The sequence below is a fragment of the Hydra vulgaris genome, chromosome 03 (genome assembly GCF_038396675.1).
Source record: "Hydra vulgaris chromosome 03, alternate assembly HydraT2T_AEP".
Taxonomy (NCBI): domain Eukaryota; kingdom Metazoa; phylum Cnidaria; class Hydrozoa; order Anthoathecata; family Hydridae; genus Hydra; species Hydra vulgaris.
Window position 1 is genome coordinate 35,740,453 of NC_088922.1, and position 21,464 is coordinate 35,761,916.

The following is a 21,464-nucleotide window of genomic DNA, read 5'->3' on the forward strand; positions in this document are numbered from 1 at the left end:
CTACGGCTACATACATAATTGCTGTTTTCCACATTGGGATTGGGGTTTTTTACCCTGGTTTCTAGTAATCTATTGTACTGGAACATTCGATACTTACTTTGACAACCATTGTTATATATGTTTATGTATGTAAGTTTATATATATATACATGTATATGTTTGTATATGTACATATGTATGTATTTGTATGTGTATATATATTTATATGTTGGTATGTATATTTTATATGTATGTTTATACATTTGCGTGTGCGCGCATAAGTGTGTGTATTGGTTTGGGGTGGTGTATGATCTTTGTTTCTTGTATATGCATTCATGATACTTTGGTTTGAGACGAGTGAATCGAAAATATAAGGGCATATGTGTCAACAAAAATGGCTTTATGGTGGTTTGGATGCATTTTTTTTTTTGTTTTTGTTTTCATGACCCAATAGCCATGTTTGAATGAAACATAACTACTATTCCATGCATTTTATTAGTTGTGTTTGTTTTATTTTTTTGTTGCTTATCTACAGTTAAGGTTTAGTTGTGGGTTTCTTTATTGTGTTACTTAATTATCGGTGTTTCCAGATATCTCATATACATGTTTCCATATATATATGTTTCCAGATATCACCTATAATGACTCATACGGCATACAACCATTTTATTAAATCTGAGAAGTTGAAGATGTATTATTTTTACTAATAAGTTAATCAACAATCTGTCTAAACATAATCTTACAGAGGCAGAGGAACAGGTACTGAGCAAGGGTCTACATTTACCTTGTCTTCTACCTACATTCTTAATCAAGTTTACTCATCAGCAATTGAAAAGTTAAACAATACAATGGTGTAGTAGCTTCAGGTTAATGAACTTCCTATAAACGCATCTTTTAATTTTTTTGGTGAAACAGTTGATGAATATTTAACAATTTTACTTAAATATACGAAACCAAATAAAAGAGTAATTTATCCCCCACACTACATCAAACAATATTCTCATTAATAATTGTTATAAAAAAAAGTAGATAGAGAGGTAGATATTTGCATTCTTGATAAAGAGTATTTGAAATTTTAGTAGATAGGAATACATATAAAATTTTACAGTATGACCCTACAAAAGTATATGTAGATCTGTGAATAATCTAATTGAATACATGGTGACCCATCACATTGTTGATGAAAAAACTAGGGGTGTAACAAAGCTTTGGCTTTGGCTTAAGCCAGGGTCAGTTTTTGGTGAATCATTGGCTTCAGCAAGTTTTTTTTTAGGTAATTAAAGGCATTATAGGCTACTAAAGCTACTGTTATATTAAATATAAGATAATTTTATTGTTTACGATATGATTACTATAATTTTACTACTTGTAATTTGCTTCTTTACTTTGATTGGCTGACATATGCTGCGGCATACAAAGTACACATTATCAAAATCAATGGGTGCTTTTTATATTTTAAGTTTTACGTTTTAAACCTATTTACACTGTATTTAGTTTTTTTGCACTTAAAACGTACGCTAGAAAATTTATCACTTTAATTTATAAGAAAATTACTCAAAAACATGAACATATATAGTGGATCATCCTTCAGAAAATTGATGGCAACTTGCTGAAATACTTGTACGCATACTGAGACACTTTGAAAGCACTACAAAAGATATGAGTGTAGAGACTGCAGTACATCTGAGATCATACTGTTTATTAATGCAATGAAAAAGTTTCTTGGAACAAAGCAACTAGAATCAAAACTGTTGTTGATGAAATTAATACTGATTTTAAAAGTTGCTTTCATAAATACAAAGATAGTGTTCACAATCATGCTTGATCCCCGTTTCAAATTAAATTTTTTAAAGAAACAGATCATAGAATGTTTAAGAAAATTTTATATCAAGAGTACTAACGCTTTCATTCAATGTATCATTTACAACAAGCAAAAGAAGTTGACTTCGTTAAATACTCTGATCATGATGGACAAATCAAAAAAAGAAAACTAATGAGCATGGACATATACAGCTTTTTGACCAAATGGGTACAAATGAAAATGCTTCACAAAATTATCTATTTTAAGAAATTTGCCTAATTTCTTAAAATAGATAATTTAAACACAATAAACTAATAAATTGCTATATAATAACAATAATTTCCTCATTTATAATTAGCAATTACTAAATAGTAATTTTATTATACTTCAAAGTACAAACTAATGCATACTAAACATTGTTTATAATATAAATTAAAAGTTTAGACTAAATTAAGTTGATTAAAAGCCAAACTAGTTTTATAATTTACACCTTGATTCATTTACTAATTAGTAATTACTGATTAGCTAGTCATTTTTTTCCATATAACAGTAAACTTGTTCAAACATGGCATAGCTACGTCCTAAAATCCTATGACATTGCATAATTTAAACAAAAGGTTGATAATTTGTGGTGGTAATAAAATATCTTGTGTGTTAAAATACATATAGTTGCATTATATGTATTTTGAAATATGCAGTACATATAATAATTGCAGTAAAATGTTGAAAAATATTTTTCAATAGTTAGTATTATTCCTAGGTCCCTAGGTAGCTAGATCTGCATTTTAGCTATGTAAGTGCAAAAGCTTCAGCTCCGGCCAAAGCTTCGACTTCAACAGAGTGACTTCAGTTGAAGCTTCAGCAAAATCTTAGCTTCAGTACATCCCTTGAAAAAACTGCTAAAAAGTTAAAACCCAAAATAATCTCTTTTATTTATGGCCTTCCAAAAGTTTATAAAATTAATATTCCACTCTGCCCTCAGTTTCTGGGCCAACATAACCTGTTAAAATTTGTTACAAAGTTTTTGCAACCTTTAGCTGAAACACTCCTAGAATATTTTAAAGACGACACATTTTCTTTAAATAAATCTGAAAACAATATCTTGATAAAAGAGCTCAAGACCTTGGCACAAATTGGGATAGTTCGTGGGTATCTCATAGAAGTCATAAACACTTCTATTAAAAAGCTTTAGGCTATACTCAACACCAACTTTTATATGAGAAAAGAAAAAAAAGAAAAGGAAAGGTTCCTACCTGTTAGAATATCTTACTTCACATAGTTGTTTAGTTATATATATTTATATATATATATTTCTGATATTAAATACTGTCAACAATCAAATTATCATTCGTGTTGGGTACTTGGACATTTTTTTTATAAGGATATTTTAGTTCAGACTAAATTGTGGTTGTGTTAATAATACTATAGGTTAACTTTTTATTGCTTGCAGTAAACTTTGCTACTTATTGTTATATATATATAGTGTGTGCGGTTGCCTTGTTCGTCCACATTTAAAGTAATTTTTTTAGACAAACTGACCATGGCAGTTGGCATCTTTTAACTAATAAAGCGTTTCATAATGTATTTATACTTTTATAATGCCCAATTTCCAATGTTAATACGAATTACTAGAGATAATGAACATAATGATTGCTCTGTTTAAAAAAATGTGTTTAAAAACTTAAAAAAATGTTTTAAATAGGGTTCTAAACATTTTGTTAAAAAAGTTCAGTAAAGTAACAATGCACTAGCCCATAAGCTTTTGGAGCTTCGTCAATAACAATAGTTCATCAACAATAGTTCATTAGGAAATATACTATCAGGCTTAAATGCACAATTTGGATAATCAAAGTACAAATGCACAATTTGGATAATCCTACAAAAGTGCAGACCATTTTAATGGGGGTTTTGAAAACAATCAAATATTATATATTTAAATATTAGTATTAATGACTTTTTATTTTTTTTTTACATGAAAACTTGTTTTGAAAAAAAATATTTTTTTTTTCAAATAAATAGCAATTAGTTTTCATGCTTTCCTGTGCATTGATTAAAGCAGTATAATTTAGCAAAAACATTTGAAAATTAAATTTAAAAATTGTCCATGTTTCTAGTGCAAATTATAAAGTATAAATATACTGACTAAAAAGAGGCGCGAAAAAATTGTAAAAAAAAATATATTTTTATTTTTGTTAAATTCTTTGTTATATTCTACTTTTGTCCTTGGCTTGTATCAATTTTGGTAGAGGAAGATAATAACAAGTGCCCTAAAAATATGAAAACAAAAGCAGTAAAATATTTAGGTATATTATTTTTTTGACAACAATTTTCTTTTTTTAATATTCTTTTTTTTTTTAGCTTATTTTATTTAGATTTTCTATTTCATATTGAGTCTTTGGTTCTTTTCTTGGAGTATTTTTATTCTCTTTAGTTTCTTATAGCTTTATTTTGCCGCAAATTATCTTAAAGGTTTACTATATAAAAACGTGGTCAAGTTGTCTAAAAAAATTACTTGAAGCATAGACAAACAAGGCATGCGACCCCATGCGCTTACCTGGAAGGCTTGATATATATATATATTTTCTTGTCTTCAATGGTTTGGTTGTTATTAAAAATGGTTTGCTTATATTGGTTTAACCGTTTCACCTCATTTTAATCCATTTTACATATATTGTTTAATTTTTTTGCGTCTTTTGTGGTTTTTTAATGTTTATTGTTGTAGTGGCTTCGTTTGCTGTTATTGTCATTGTTGCTATATTTTATTTTAATTCTGTTTTTTTTCTTGAGGTTAATAATTTTTTTTTATAGTTTCAGTATGAAGTGTTTGTAAGCTTTGTATGGTTTTGTTGTTTTTCCAAGTTTACATAGGTTTCTCTATCTTATTAACTTGAATGTGATTCTCCAAAAAGTACCAGCGACTGTTTTAATTAAGTTGTATTTTATATCGTTTTTTTACGCTTGCCATGTCATTTAATATTTTGAGTTTTTTCTATTAGAATTTATCATTATAGTGTTTAAGAAGTTATTTATTTTTTCTGTGTAGAATTATCATTATACTGAAGTTATTCTCATTTTTAATGAGCTAAGTGATATTGGTATAAAGCTGTTGTTGTTTCGTGTCACAGGTACAGTAAAAAAGTATTGCATGGTATCTCTCTTTGAAATTGAAGTTCGTAATGTGTATTTCTATAGATACTTGGTCAACAAAAATCAACAATATTCCTTTGATGTTTTGAACACACACCAGCTGTACATTTTGCTTGATGTGTCAATAGGGTTGTTAAGTGACTAAAGACTGGCTTGTTAAAAAAAAGACATTTATTGTTCCACTGACTCCATCATAAGGACTTTTATTATGATTTCTTGCAATAAAAGTGCCACTCTGCAGTAATGTTGAGTTCTTGTTTATGGTAGCATATGTTGGTAATATTTTTATAGTTTTTATATTGTAATGCAACTCTGTCACTAAAATAGATGAGGTGTTCAAATGTTTTCATTTGTTTAAGTTTATCAATAACATTATTAATAAAGAAATTTTTCAGATGGTCTGATATAACTCAGTAACTTTGATTATCAAGTTTTTCATCTTTTAGAAAATAAATAACAAATTGGTACTAAGTTGCCTGGCTAATATTCAAGTTTTGTCTTTTTCTTGGGGTTCATTTTTATTTTGTTTTGTATCGATGTTTGCAATGCAGTGTTTTTCTGTACCTAATTGCAGATTTTTGAGCTGGAATGAAGCCAAATTCTTCAGCAACTGAAAGACTGATAACTCTAAGAGAATCTATAAAGAAAAAGATAATTACTACCAAACATTGTTTAAGACTTATTTATTACCAAAGTTATTTTTTTAGTTTAAATATTAAAACTTTCATTTCACATTTTTTGTGTGCTTTTTCAACAAATTGCAACAATACCTTGTTTATTGTTCATTCTTGTACCTTAACAAGTAAACTTTCTTGTGATAATTACAAATAACTTCCATAAAACTCATTACTATTTTGTTAAAAAAAAGCAATAACAGTTTACTTGATTACATTAGTATTTTTTAAATTGACATATCAGTATTTTAAAATTAAATAAATGTATAATACTAATTTGTTTTTATGGAAAATTTAACTTATTTATAGAGACTATCTTTTAAAACTATATATAAGAACCCATTTATTTTTTTGGTTTTTATTAATAAACACTCCTTGATTGATGCAAACACAATATTTAAAAAAAAGAGTCTCTCAGGTAACAGATGCTTTGCATCTATAGCCTTTAAAATTAGAACCTGCATTCGACAATGACAATTTAACTGCTGCCCTGATAGCATTAAAATTGTCAATTTTTGGGCAGCCAAGTTTTTATGTTGTTGCGGTGAAAATAATAATACTTTTTTTATGAAATATATATATATTATACTATGTTATTTTGTTGCATTGAAAATAATGCTTTTTTTATCAAATATATCTATATTATATAGTATTGTAGCTTCTGCATTTTAAGGTCTATAAATATTGTATAAATTTAAAAAAATATTTTATAAGTTTTTTACATTTTATAAATACTTTATTACAAAATAGTTTGTAATAAATAATAATTTATATTTTTATTTTACATTTTAATTTGACATATTTTATTTCATTTAGCATGGTACTATGATAGGTCTTCGATCTGATTCTATACGAAAAACATTATGGGCATTTTCAGAATCAACTATATTTCAATACCATATTCATCAAGAAAGCAGAGATGTTTGGAAACTATTTCTTAACAAAAATGAATTTGACCTGGCCAAAGATTACTGTAAGCATAATCGAGCCCAAATGGATCTTGTTTTACGTAAACAAGCAGAAAGTTTATTTAACGAGAAGAAGTAATTGTTACATTTTATAATTCTTTCTTAAACAATTTTACTCTCAAAAGTTAAAAGTAATTATCATAATGAAGTTTTTATCTAATAACATCATCATAATTAAGTTTCTACAAATTTTTAACTAAACCTAATTTAAAACAGTATTTAAACTTAAGTATTTACCTGGTTCAAATCATAGTTAATAAAGTAATTAACTGGTCCAAGTCATAATTAATAAAGTATATAACTGGTCCTATTTTATATTTAGAGGACTGTTAAAGCATACAAGTTTTATACAAGGTTATGTTAAAAATAACTGAGATAAGGTTTATACAAGGCTATGTTAGTTCTGTTAAAGAACTGCACATAAGAATAACTGAGATAACTAAACAAGTCTAGAATTGATTTTTGCACAAGTGCAGAACAGTTATGTTCAAATCAATGTTTATACAAAAATAACATATTGGTCAATTATAATCAATTTTTAATTTAGACAAAAAGATTTATGTGTTTATAATAAATAATCATTCAACATGAGGAGCAGCTAAGAGCCTTTAGAAATAAGTTTTATAAGGAAATAAGGATTTAAAAAGTAAAGATTCAAAAAATATTCAAAAATAAAGAGACTTAGTTTAAGTTTTTTAATTGACGCTTAAAAGACGTTACATAAAAAATTGTTACTTATAAATATAATATAATAATATAAATATTATATATAATAAAGTATATAAAAAGTGTTACTATAAATTTTTTTTTATGTAAGTAACATTTACTTACATAAAAAAACATTTTTTATGTAAGTAAATGTTACCTTTTGGTTCATTTAGTTCAACAAAAATTTTCTTAGTACTCTCATACATAATTTTTTAAACAATTATCAAAAAATACAAAAGTGTTGAGTTTAGTTGAGAAATTTTTGTTGTTAAAAAGTAAAAATGTATTAGGTCTAGCAGTGAAGCATTATTAAAAAGTAATGTAATTGAGGAATCTGAATTAATAAGATTCTCAATATTATGTATTGGTTTTTATTTTAGGTATGTACAAGCTGCCGCTACATATGCCTTGACCCTCAATTCATTTGAAGATGTAGTTCTTAAATTTTTAGATGTTAACGACAATGAAGCATTAAAAATGTTTCTACAAAAAAAAATTGGTAGTTTAAAACCTGCTGTAAGTGTTTTGCTTTTGTTTATATATATATATATATATATATATATATATATATATATATATATATATATATATATATATATATATATAATATATAATATATATATAATATATTATATGAATATATATATATATATATATATATATATATATATATATGTAAATATAAATATATATAATATATATATATATAGCATATATTTTTTTTACTATGTGAATTAACAATATTGGTGATGTTAGGAAGACAGCTGTAACTAACTTTTAAGTTATTCCTATTAAAGATTTTGCAAAACTTAAGTGTTTTTGGAAAATGCTTTTCAATTAGATTTAGAAAATTTTGATGTTGAATTTTTTGTGAAAATCCAGCATCAAAATTTTTAACATTTAAGGGATGTTGGTTCTTAAATTTTGTGAAAATGGAGGTTTAAATCAAAAGGAAGTTTTCGATAGCAACACCATTTTATAACAATGCATTAGCAGCTAGTGGGTATAATGAAAAATCTTGCCTCAACAAATTCAAAATCACATTAGTATTTGGTTTAATCTTTAAATCCTACTTTACATTACTGATTAATCACAATACATTATTCTCAGATGACTGATTGCGAAGGTCTATTATTCTTAGATTACAGATTTCACATTTTAACTCAGGATTAAAGTTTTATAGATATTTAGAAAATGTTTAACATTGCTTATAAAAAAAAGCTAAGATTCTCATACATGAATCTGATCCTAATATCTTTCTTAGGAATAAGGCAAAACTATTTACAAAAAACTTTTCCTCTAATTCATCTCATTTAATGACCACACTCTTCCTGTCATCCCAATAAAGTAAGCTAATCAATTGACTTACCCCTAAAGTGGCTCTGTTTTCTGATGACTATATGATGACTCCAGTCTTAACAAAATGTAATTACTTTTTGATTGTAGCCAAACTTTAATCTGAGCTTTAATCTTGTTAATTAAATCTCTTGTTAATTAAATTTAATTTAATCTCCTCTGTGACAACTCAGAGCTTTCAATGGCTGGTGCTTTTTTAACCCAAACAAAACTCAATACTGCTAGTACTTATTGCAATATTGTTAATCTTCTTGATAAATGATATTACTTGTACTGAGTCCTCTAATTTACATCTTCTTGGATTATCTTTCACTTCAGACCTCTCACAAATTGTGTATGCACAATCCAGTGGCTAAATAATTTAGTTGGTTAGAGCATCACACAAAATGTTTAAAAGACTGTTTTGTAATTCAAGTTCAAATTTGAGTACACTTCGGTACTTGGTACGCAAAAATGTTGGTCAATAATCTACGCTAATTCGGATTAGTCTTAATGACTATTAGTGGCTGTTCTTATGTTAACCCAACAATATCTTCAATATAAGAGCCTTGTATAGAAAAATATAGTCTGAAAATTTAGCTAAAAAGTTGTGATTTTTATGCAGCTGAATCTTTAATTTAAAATCAAATACAAGGAAACATGTATATCTTTGAAAACAATGAGTATGTGCCCATTCAGATGATTTAAGCATAGTTTTTCAATTTTTTTTGCGAGTTATAAAGTTAAAATAATTTATAAGATCTTGAGAACAAAAACAAAACTGAAGTTTAAACTTGTTTTAACTGAAGTTTAAACTTGTGTTTAAACTTAAATGCTGTGTAAATTATTTTTATCTTTTATTGATAAAAGATTGTATTTCTATACATATTAGAATAAAGTTCACTAATTTTTTTTTACAATGCATAGAAATTATGTAAATTAGAAATAGTGTTGCAAATTTAAATTGTAGTTTAAACCCTACTTATTAATTATAAAAATAATTAAATTAATCTCTATATATTATTGCCGAACTTAATTCTGTTAGTAGTAGTAGTTGTAGTAGTAGTAGTAGTAGTAGTAGTAGTAGTAGTAGTAGTAGTAGTAGTAGTAGTAGTAGTAGTGCCCCTTCGAGCGTGTTTGACACAGAACCCTTGCCAGCCATTGCAACCGAGGTAGTGGCGAGAAAGAGTCACAGCACACTTTGTTATAAGAATGTTTGAACAAAAGTGTATGCTAATATCTAGCATACGTAAACTTCAAATTATGTAATGTTAAAACATATTAAATGTATCAAGTTTTACAGTTTGACTTTCACATGAAAATTGCATTGCGTCTAGCTCTCCTTTTGATCAGAGCTTCGGAACAAAAAAGCTGTGGTTCGAGTCCTACTACTGGTGACTTTTTTATTTTTATTTTTTAGATTACTTTAAAATCCAAAATACTCGTAAAGTTTTATAGAGATTATATCCAAACATAACAATACTATACACTTTTTAAAAAGTTAAAAATTCTAATAACATCAAAAAATGGGGGGAAATTTGTTGCGTATCTCTATATATTATTTTCCAAACTTAATCCTGTTAGTAGTAGTAGTGCCTTTTCCAACATGTTTGAAATGGAACCCTTATTAAATATAATCAAAACCCTTAGTAAATATAATCAAATATGTTATATGCAAATGTTAAATATGCAAAACTTATATAATGTTTTATTCAGGATTGTATAAGTTTACTTTTATAAGTTTACTTTTCTAATAATTAAAAAGTTTTAATTCACCTCCCCAAGGCTGAGAAGGCCACTACAGATGAGGAGGCTACTTGTGGTTATAACCCTCTCTCAACTCTATAACTCCGAAACACGAACAAGGCGGCTGCTCAGAGAAACAAGTTGAGCGCAACAAGTTACATAACTAGTTAAATAGAACAAGTTAAATAACTTTTTAGGAAAGTTCCTTTTATTAAAAATATACAGAATATATTTTAATGGGATATATTCTAATATATCACATATAATAAAGACTAAATATAGTAATTACTGTTATTTCTTAAAAACTATTTATTTATTGCTATTGTAATAAATACAAACTCTTATCCATAAAATGATATACTGTACCAGTTTTATATTGCAGGCAGTATATGGAACAGTTGTGTATAATAAATCTATAAAATAAAAAATTTTAAATTTTTTTTTAAACAATTAGGAATCTTTTTTGCTATAATACTATTTTTTGCTATAAATATATAAGCAAGGTTGAAAAAATTTCAAAATTTATTATGCTAAGGAAAGGTCTTAAAACTCCCAAAATGACTCTGATGAAAGCGCACTAAACCACTGAGCTATCAATGGTATGCGTTTGGGAGAAAAACAAACCTAATTATAAAGTCAAAAAATGTTAATTTTTTGCTCTTAAAGCAATTTTTCATAATGAACTATTTTACTAAAAAAATATTGAATTAAATAAGGAATAGGTATAGAAATGATCGGTGTGGAATAGATAAGTAAAGAAATGGTAGGTTTGGTAAAGATCCGTATTTTATGGGTTTGGAAAGCTAGGATATATATATAAGGAAAAAGTGTAGAAAAGGTCGGTGTGGAATAGACTAACAAAGACCCATATTTTTATGGGTCTGGTCAGCTAGTTTTTATGATTACTCTCCCCTACTTAAAGTTGCAAAAAAAAGCCATTTTTTTGCAACCATATTGTTTGTTTTTTTTTGTTGTATTTTTTTAATTGTTTTTTTTTTTTCAACACTTCCTTTACCTAATTTTACAGGGTTGGCAGGGGGGAGTAGGTAATAGTTAAGGCTAGTAGACACAATGATAAAAATTAATAGACTGGGTTCTCATAATTGTTGGGGTAGCATAGTTATGTCCAAATTAGCATTAAATTGTGTGGGCAGGGGTCAATAGATTATGGAGATTTTTTATGGAGAAAGGTTGTGATTTATTTTTGGAACCATGTATGAAATGCTAGATGTATTCTAATCAAATACAAGGATGTAAGAGATAATCTACAGGTTTTACATATACATTAATTTTATTTTTATTTTTTTTTGGGTAGGGTGTCAATTCTTAAAGGGGAGGGGATGAATGTTTGAAGAAAAATCTTTGATATGAGGGGTATTATTTAATTGAAATCAAGGAGATTTTTCTCAAAATCCGATATTTTTACCCCCTGCCAACAATTAAGTAGGGAAAAGTAACAATTATAAAGTTTTTGTAATTAAGATACTTACATTAGTTATTACAGTTTCGTGTTTATTAATGATAGAACATTATGTACTGCTTTCAATGATATCACATGTATTGCTATCAATGATATAACATTATGTATTGCTATTAATGATATGACATTATGTATTGCTATCGATGATATAACATGTATTGCTATCAATGATTTAACACTATGTATTGCTATCAATTATATAGCATTATGCATTGCTATTATTGATATAACATTATGCATTGCTATTAATGATATAATATTATGTATTGCTATCAATGATACAACATGTATTGCTATCAATTTTAAGCTGAAAATTTTTTTAATTTATTGATGATGCTGATGTAACATTTTAGGATAAGACCCAATTAACAATGTTGGTAATATGGCTTTTTGAAATTTATCTCAATCAACTTGGGCAGTTGCGTGATAGTGGAGAACCTTCTAAAGCCTATGATGTCATTCAAGATGATTTCCGCAAATTTTTTAGTCAGAGCAGAATCAAGGTATAAATAATTTATTGTTTAGTACCAAGGTGTAAATGATTTATTATGGTTTAGTATCAAGGTATAATTAATTTATTATTGTTTAATATCAAGGTATAAATAATTTATTATTGTTTAGTATCAAGATGTAAATAGTTTATTATTGTTTCGTATCATTTACTTTATTTCCTTGTGTTTTTTTGTTTTGTTTTTTAACTTTTTTTTTTACTATTTTTCCTGTTATTTATTTTTATTCTATTTTTTAAGTATTTTTTTTTTTAGAATTGTCTTGAGCAAAATAAAAATGTAATATATGATCTTCTATCAAGTCACAGTGATGCTGAAAATATGATTTATTTTGCTACACAAATGAAAGGCAAGTAACATTTTTTAGCCTTTTTCTTTAGTCAATTTCTATTTATAACAGCAAAAGTTTCTATTTTAAAGATTATCAGCGTGTAATTCAACACCGGATTCAACAAAATAATTACAATGGTGCTTTAGATGTACTTAGGAAGCAAGTAATAAAAAAAAGATTTAAGTTATTTTTTCTAATTTTAATTTTCAATCAATTTTATTATTCATTTACATCTTAAATCACTTTCTAAAATTTATAGTTTGTGTTTCTTTTTATGTATAAATTTTTTTTTTGTGGTTCTGTTTATAAGACCGAAGACAATCAGCAATATCAATCAGACTTGTTTGAGCAGTTCTCGCCCATTCTTATGCAGCATATTCCTAAACAACTTGTGGAAGTTTGGAAGCTTAGAGATCTTGATCCAAAAAAGCTAATTCCTGCCCTTGTTACACAGACTCAAAAAAATGATACCAAATCTCTTAGTTATGCCATTGATTACTTAGAACATTGTGTGTACAAATTAAATAATCAAGAAAAGGCTATACATAATTACTTAATTTCTTTATACTGCAAATTGGATGACGAAGTCCCATTGCTTAGATATTTAAATGGACAAAGTGAGGTGCATGATTTTTAAAAATTAAAAGACTTTTAAAATTTTAAAATCTTTTTGCTAGAAAACTTTGGATTATTTTGTATTTTACTTCTGTATATATCTTTTTGTTACTTAAGGATATAGGTAGTGTTTGTTATGAACCAAAATATGCTCTACGTTTGTGTTCTGAAAATAAAAAAGATCAAGCAGCTGTTTTAATTTACAGTGCTATGGGTCTGTTTGAAGAAGCCGTTGATTTAGCTCTAAAAACCGATATTGAAAAAGCAAAGCTGTATGCTGATAAGCCTGAAAATGATGACCAGTTAAAAAAAAAATTGTGGTTGAAAATTGCTCGACATGTTGTAGACCAGCAACAGGATATTGGAAGGTTTTCACCATTCAGTGCATTTTATTGTATTTTGAGTGCATGTTGCCTCATGTTGTATTTCGTTATTGCATTTTATATTCTTTTGGTTATAGGGCTATGGAGCTGCTAAAAGAATGTCAGTTGCTTAAAATTGAAGACATTCTACCATTTTTTCCTGATTTTGTCACTATTGATCGTTTTAAGGTTAATTTTTTAGTCGTAAATTTATAGATATAATATGAGTTGTGTGCAAAATCATTTTTGTATTGCGTATAAAATCGTTTTTAAAAGAGCAGAAAAGATAGAATTACTTTTTATGATTTTGATGAGTTTAATTAGAATACTTGCAGTAACTTATTTTTTTTTTATAATTTTTTAAATTAAAATTGTTTACACATTAAAACAACCTTTAAGACTTGTAATTCTTTCTTCTTTTAGATGCAATATCTTTGTACTAATTTTTTTTTCTTTTTAGGATGCAATATGTGACTCACTTGAAGAATATAATAAACATATCAAAAATCTGCGAAAATCAATGAAGGTCTGATTTTGCTTTACTATTTTTTTATTAATGTTTTTGATGCTTTAAATGCTTCGCTACGTGTTGCAATGTTGTTTTTTTACAACACTTTGGTGTTGTGTATATTTTTGAATAGTATATACATTGATACAATATGGAGAAAACAAAAAAATTTTATCTTCCCAATAAACCTCTTTTGTAAAATGGTTCTCTGTATCTTAACCCTTTAACTGTGAAAAAAAAAACATCTAAAGTTTTACTTTCAAAAAGTTGATTTCACTAATACTGTTTATGTCTACTATGAACAAAATTAATTCAGATTAATTTTAAAATTAGTTTCACGATTTGACTTTCAAATTAATTCAAGCATTAGAAGTAATTTGAAAAGAAAAATGAAAAAAGCACATATAAATCAAAAAGAAAAGGAAAGATAAAAGTTATTAAATATTAAGAAAAAACAGAAAACTAAATAGAGGAGGGGTGGAGGTAAAACTAAATTTTAACATAGGAAGTAAAAATAATTTTTTAAATTTTGATTTTTAGGCAAAAAGCACTAGTTTGTTCCTTCTAATTTGAAATAAATTGTTAAAAACTAAAAATTTGCCATAATGTTAGACTCAATCACCAGTGAACCGTAAATTGGGTCAATCCCAACAAGTAATTACAAGAAAACAGTTGTTTAAGTTATTTAGTTATGGTACTTTAAGTTGTAAATATATAAAGTTTCTAAAGTTTCGAGAACATTTTCTGAAATAACTGTTTGTTATGAATGTTTACAAACTTATTAACAATAAAAAATTGTTATAATAAATAATCTTTATGTTTTTCAAAAATAAAAAATGCAATGATATATAGTACAAAATATAGTATTGAAAAATTAGTATAACATTAAAAATTAAAGAATTAAAATAAATATACCTAAATTTGTTTTATTATGAGCAGCCGTAGCGCACTTGCCTTAGAAACAAAGGATCCGTGGTTCAAACTCCACCTCTGTGCAAGTTTTGCGATGTTGGTTAGGATGGAGGCGTGAACTTCCAATTAAATGCTCATCCACGGTGCTCTGTGATAAAACCAAAAGGACTTCTTGGGGCACCTTAATAAAATTAAAAAAAAAAAAAAAAAAAGGTAGTATTTAACATTGATAGATGTAGGTGAACACTTTGGCATTAGTGAATGTGAAAAGCCTATCTAAAACAGACTTTTTAGGCTAGGCTTCCTTGATGTTTTTTTGCTTGGATATCAGCATTTGCACAAACTTTTTTGATCTTTTAAACAAGATCATAGAGAAATTAAGATAATTTTAATAACAGGTTTTAGTGATTTTATATTTTAGTATAGGGTAATTCCTTGTCAATTGAGCCAGAAAATTTCAAATATGTCACCATACATCTCAGATTTTGCTGATTTTTATACAGTTGAGAGTACTTAGTAAAACAAGAAATTCTCGAAAATTTTAGCTTCTAGCTACAAGAGGATCCTGAAATATGATCATTTTACTTTCAACTGATCTTGGCCAAAATCAGATTTTGATGCTCAAGAAACCCACGTGGCCTTGATGATATAAAAAAAAAATATTTTACACATTATTCTAAATTTTATGATCTTTCAGAAAACATAAGAATTTTGATCTGCAAGTATATGGATTTCCATATATGGATAACGGGGCACAGGCCCCATTTTTTGTAGCGGAATCTTGCGATACATTTTCCACTACCTTTCAGACAAGCTAGAGCTATGAAAATTTCTGTATTTATATAGTGTTGATAAACAAGCATTTTAAAATTAAAAAAGAGCCCAAGAAACTAGGGGAGGAGGCTGGGGCATGTGCCCCACTTTTTTGAGCAGAATCTTGAGATGGATTTTTCACTATCTTCCAGACAAGCTGCAGCTTTGAAACTTTCAGCATTGGTGTAGTCCTGATGAACATGCGTTTAAATTGTTTCAGGTCAGACGATCAGATGGTCCATATGGCTGGGGTACCTGGGACCATGCCCCACTTTTTTTCTCAAAAAAAAAATTTTTTTTAATTTTTTTAAACACATAAATGTGTCTTAAATTTAAGATAACTTTGAAAACATTGTATTCAAAAATTTTTATTGCTTTATTCTTGTTCCGTTTTACTTCATTATTTACAAAATAAAGTACAAAAAAAAGAAAGTCAAGATAATGTTAAGATTAGCTTAGATGCATCGGCGGTCAAAGTATAAAAATATTCATTTGTTGTTACAGGTGCATCAATTATACAAGTTATGTTGGTAATTGGCACCCAACACTCATCTACTCTAGATGGCCAGAAAAGTTTGTTAAAAGGACCGTGCGGGTGCATAAACGTTACCATAACATCTTGCTCTATATTATCAATTTCATTGATCATACCAATCCAATCAAACGCATCATATTTACACATAATGAATTCACCCAATTTCAAGGCATCAATGTTAATTTGCTGATCATTTTGAGAACTTTGAATACCAGAAAAAGAAAAAAATGCCTGTTATATAAACATCTTTACTTGTTCATTTAAAGCTAATAGTATCTATAGATTCTGGTTTAAATTGATGATAGCTCTTAGTTCTAGGAATTGTTCTACTTAGCTCAAAACGTGTTTTCAAAGTGGTGCGCAATTCTGTCAGTCTTTCTTTTTCAATCTTGAAAAAAATAATCTCTTTAATATTGTTAGTACAGTAGTCAAACATTTTGTTACAATTCAATATCTGGGCCTTTGTAGACTTGCATTTGTAGTTAATCGTTTTACAGTGCCACCAATACCATCACATGGTGACTTATCCTGACTTGTAGCAAAAAATGTCCACTCTGCATCAATGTCAAAATCATTTTTATGGAGACAGATATTGTAAAAGTTTTTGTGATTTATATACTGTGCAGCACAACCATCAGAAAAATAAAGAATCTTTGAAATTTTAGGATGATATTCTTTTAAATAGTTAACTATTTGTGTTTGAACTTCATGCACAAAACCAGTGTCATGCTCATTATCTTCTGACATAAAGCAAAACAATTTTTCTTCAAGTTGGTCATTTTTCGTTTAATAAATAGAGGGCAACAGGGTGCAATGTGCATTGACTTTTGCACCACTGGTAACTTTGGATTTCATCTTGAATCACAAAAGTGAAGTTTTCTGCAAAGTCACCTAAAACAATACAGCAGTCTTTTGCTAAATTTTCCTTTTGTTGCTTTAGGTATCTTGCTTGACATTTTGCAATGTAGTAATGAGCTGTTAACTTGTTTATTGCCTCTGATAACATCAGTTTTTATTCTTCCATTGTTGTTGTCTGATAGATCAATGTTGTTCTGTCTGTTTTCTGCCACTGATTGAATGATACCTCCTCGTCATTGTCAATTAGTTGTGTATCCAGAAACTTCTTTAAAGAAACTATTGACTATAGTTAATATGTTGACTCTATTTAATGTTATTTCTAAAAATATTTTTCCTTTCTTAGTGCCTGGAATTGAAAAAATCCCACTTTAGTTTGCGCGCTTCTTTAATTTGGTATATAGTGATGTTGAAATATCCTGCAGCAAAATTTCTTGACCAAGATTCGGGTGTAAATGTTAACAACTGAATTTTAGTTTTTTGGTCAGAAACAATTAACTTTTCTTTTATTTCTGCTGTTAGTTTGTCTAGATCATCGCATTTACTTTTGTCAATAATTTTTGTATTAGGAATTTTATGTTTCAGTTCTTCTTTCCTAACATTATATACTTTTGAAATATGCTCTTCATACTTTGACATTGTTTTTATAATTTTACTTTTAGCAACAGATAACCGTTGATGCTTTGGAATGTCATGAAGTTTTATGGGGGATACGCCTATTGTTTCCAAACTAACATTTAATGCCTCTCGTGACTTTTCAGAAGTACCACATGAAATAGATTCTTCAAGTTTACAATTATCTTGTTCATGAAATTTACTGATTATAGCATCAAAGCAGCTCCAACAAAGTTGATATTCAGGCACAACATTTGGAAAATTAATTCTCAATTGTTTTGCCATGTCTAATGTTATTACATGACTCCCTGAAATGAAAAGAACAATTTGATTTTAGTAATTACCTATCAATATGAAAATTATCAATATGAAAATTATTTGTACTTATTTCAATATATAATGCATAACCAGATCAGCTTTTTTTCAAACTTTTATAAACTAGTAGATTTTAGTTTCATTATTCAAAAAAGATTTTACAATAATTTTTTATCAACAATATTTACCTTTGATTACTTTTCTTTTTAATTTATGCTTGTCCAATAAATTTCAACATTTTGTGTGCTTCTTTTCAAAGTGTGTACCAAAAATCTTTGCATGATGAAAGTAGATTGTTAAAATTTTATCATCTGTTATTCCAGATCTCCAAATAAATTCTTCTCTGGCATCTTCTCTATAGCAATCAAATTTCTTTAAATCAATCTTTCTACAATAACTTAGTTTATGACAAGTATCATTTAACTTTTTTCCAAAATCGTATGAATCCATTCTTACTGTAACACTAAAAACAATTTGAGATTAATTTAAAAATGAGAAACCAATAGTAATTAATTTAATGAAAGCAACTTAAGCAATCACCATGGTAATACAAAACTAAACAGTGATTGATTTCTTTTATCTTACTTCGACAAAAAGAAAGTTTCCTCTTCACAAAGTTTAATTATACTCAATTTGTTAATAATAAAAATGTTAATGATGTTAATGACTTTAATAGGTAACAAATTTCTTCTATACTAGTGTAATGACAGGATGTTTTTTGTTTCTGTTAACAACTTGCTGTTACCATTTTAGAATTAGCAAAATATATTAGTCTTTTTTAATTCAAATTTTAAATTATACAAAATAAAATTCTGTTGAAATCATTACTTTAGACTGTTTTTAATCTTATACATGCAAATCAAAATTCTTATAAACATTAAGTTTCTTAAAACATTTTAAGAAAGATTATTGAACATAAAATGATCAAAACCAAATGGAACAAATATAAATCACAAAAATTTGGGAAGCAATGTTATCAAAGAAATGTTTAACATTGTTAAAAATGAAAATCTAAAAAAAATTTGAAGACAATAGTTTTAAAGTTATCTAAATAAGTTTGAAAAAAATTTTTTTTTGAGAAAAAAAGTGGGTCATGGTCCCAGGTGCCCCAGCCCCATAGACTATCTGGTCGTCTGACCTGAAACAATTTTAACGCATGTTCATGAAGACTACACAAATGCTGAAAGTTTCAGAGCTGCAGCTTGTCTGGAAGATAGTGAAAAATCCATCTCAAGATTCTGCTCAAAAAAGTAGGGCCCCCAGCCCCCTCCCTTAGTGTCTTGGGCCCTTTTTTAATTTTAAAATGCTCGTTTATCGACACTATATAAATAAATAAATTTTCATAGCTCTAGCTAGTCTGAAAGGTAGTGGAAAATGTATCGCAAGATTCCGCTACAAAAAAGTGGGGCCTGTGTCCTGTTATCCATATATGGAAATCCATATACTTGCAGATCAAAATTCTTATGTTTTATGAAAAATCATAAAATTTAGAATAATGTGTAAAATATTTTTTTTGATATCATCAACGCCACGTGGGTTTCTTGAGCATCAAAATCAGGTACTTGATAATTACAGGTACAAGCTAAAATTTTCAAGAATTTCTTGTTTTACACACATGCTCTCTCTCTCTCAACTGTATAAAAATCAACAAAATCTGAGAGGTATGGTGACATGGCCTGGCTCAATTGACATGGAATTACTCTATAGTTTTTTTTTTTTTTTTCTCAACCATCCTAAAGATACTTTATCGAAATTTTCAAATTCTATTTAAATACATTTTATATTGTTGTTTTACTTAACCAATTGATTATACTATAACATTTTTTTATTTCATTTTTTTTCTAATTTTATACACAAAAGTTCATTAACTTGTTCTTTGTGAATAAAATGGTATTAAATATTATGATTTAAAAATTGCAACAAAATAACTCTAAGTGAGAGTGTCACTATAAAGAAAGACTTTTGTAATTAAAATTGCAACAAAATAACTCTAAGTGAGAGCATCACTATAAAGAAAGACTTTTGTAATTAAAATATAAATGAGTTTAATACTATGTTTTTATGAAACTTAAGTTTTAAAAAACAAATTTTTATAACTAATAAATTACTAAAATAATGAATGGGTTTAATTCAAATGAAATAAAAATGCGTGTGTATTTTGGTTTTGGTTGAGTTGTGTTAAACAACAATTTATGTTAAACAACAAAGTAAAAAACATAAAATCTCCTACTGATAATTAAAAAGTTTATTCATTTTCAGTATTTATGTAAACTGAGCTAAATTTTTTAGTTTTTATTTAAAATCTTTTCAATTTAAAATATAAAATTAAAAAATTAAATTTATTTTGCTGAGACAAAAAAAAAATTTATTCTTTTTTTGTGTTCACACATTACACATACCTACATTGTTTTAAGGTTATGGTTTTATTTACATTACCTGTGGTAAGGTACTTTAATATGGTAATTGTCCTGATTTTGATGAACCTCAAAGGATAAAATGTACAAAGTATATTTGTACATTTTATCCTGTAACATTTTGAAACTATATGCACTTCGTTATATCTATTATATATAAACTAAATCCACTTTGTTATATTTATTAAATATAAACTTTATTCATTTTGTATATCTATTATATACATAAACTATATTCACTTTATTGTTTATATATATTTATACTATTCTTTACTTTTTAAGTATGAAACAAAATGTTTTTCTGTTAGGATGCGACTGAGAGTGCAATACTTGTTCGTTCAGAGATACAAGATATTCGTAACAGGTAAAGAGTTTAAAAGTATTATTATACAGATCTTTATTTTTGGATTTTGTAAATGAATAAGGGTGTTTCATAGATATGGAGTGATATCTGGACAAGAAAATTGTGCAGTTTGTTATTATCCATTGGTCACACGTTCATTTTATTATTTTCCTTGTACTCATGTGTTTCATTCAGATTGTCTTGTTGAACAGGTAAATTTTTCCAAAAAGTTTTTATAAAAATGTATAAATAATACTAAATATAAAATGTATAAAAATAATATTATAATAATTAATACGTTTTTATATTTAGCAGACAAAATAAATTTTTATCTAATTCTATTCAACTAAGAATGGTTGTTATCAATAAAATAATTTTATTTATTAATAATAACCATTCCTATTTTATTTTATTTGTAGTAGTTTTAAGGAATGTTTTAAGTGAAGTAGCACTTCCCCTCTATAAGCAGTAAAAATGTTAGAAGAGCAAACAAAAGTAA

The 21,464-nt window shown here is 27.1% G+C and overlaps 1 protein-coding gene across 6 annotated transcripts in view; it reads left to right on the forward strand.

The window, feature by feature from the left end:
- LOC100200303 (vacuolar protein sorting-associated protein 18 homolog) overlaps positions 1–21,464 on the forward strand; it is a 108,388-nt gene that overhangs the window by 61,229 nt on the left and 25,695 nt on the right. For all 6 annotated transcript variants that reach the window (XM_065793044.1, XM_065793042.1, XM_065793046.1 and 3 more), the window contains exons 15-25: positions 6,418–6,644; positions 7,658–7,793; positions 12,192–12,341; positions 12,603–12,696; positions 12,768–12,841; positions 12,989–13,300; positions 13,411–13,661; positions 13,754–13,844; positions 14,116–14,181; positions 20,931–20,986; positions 21,060–21,177. In XM_065793044.1, the coding sequence (XP_065649116.1) occupies positions 6,418–6,644; positions 7,658–7,793; positions 12,192–12,341; positions 12,603–12,696; positions 12,768–12,841; positions 12,989–13,300; positions 13,411–13,661; positions 13,754–13,844; positions 14,116–14,181; positions 20,931–20,986; positions 21,060–21,177 (1,575 nt within the window). The remainder of the gene's footprint in view (positions 1–6,417; positions 6,645–7,657; positions 7,794–12,191; positions 12,342–12,602; positions 12,697–12,767; positions 12,842–12,988; positions 13,301–13,410; positions 13,662–13,753; positions 13,845–14,115; positions 14,182–20,930; positions 20,987–21,059; positions 21,178–21,464) is intronic.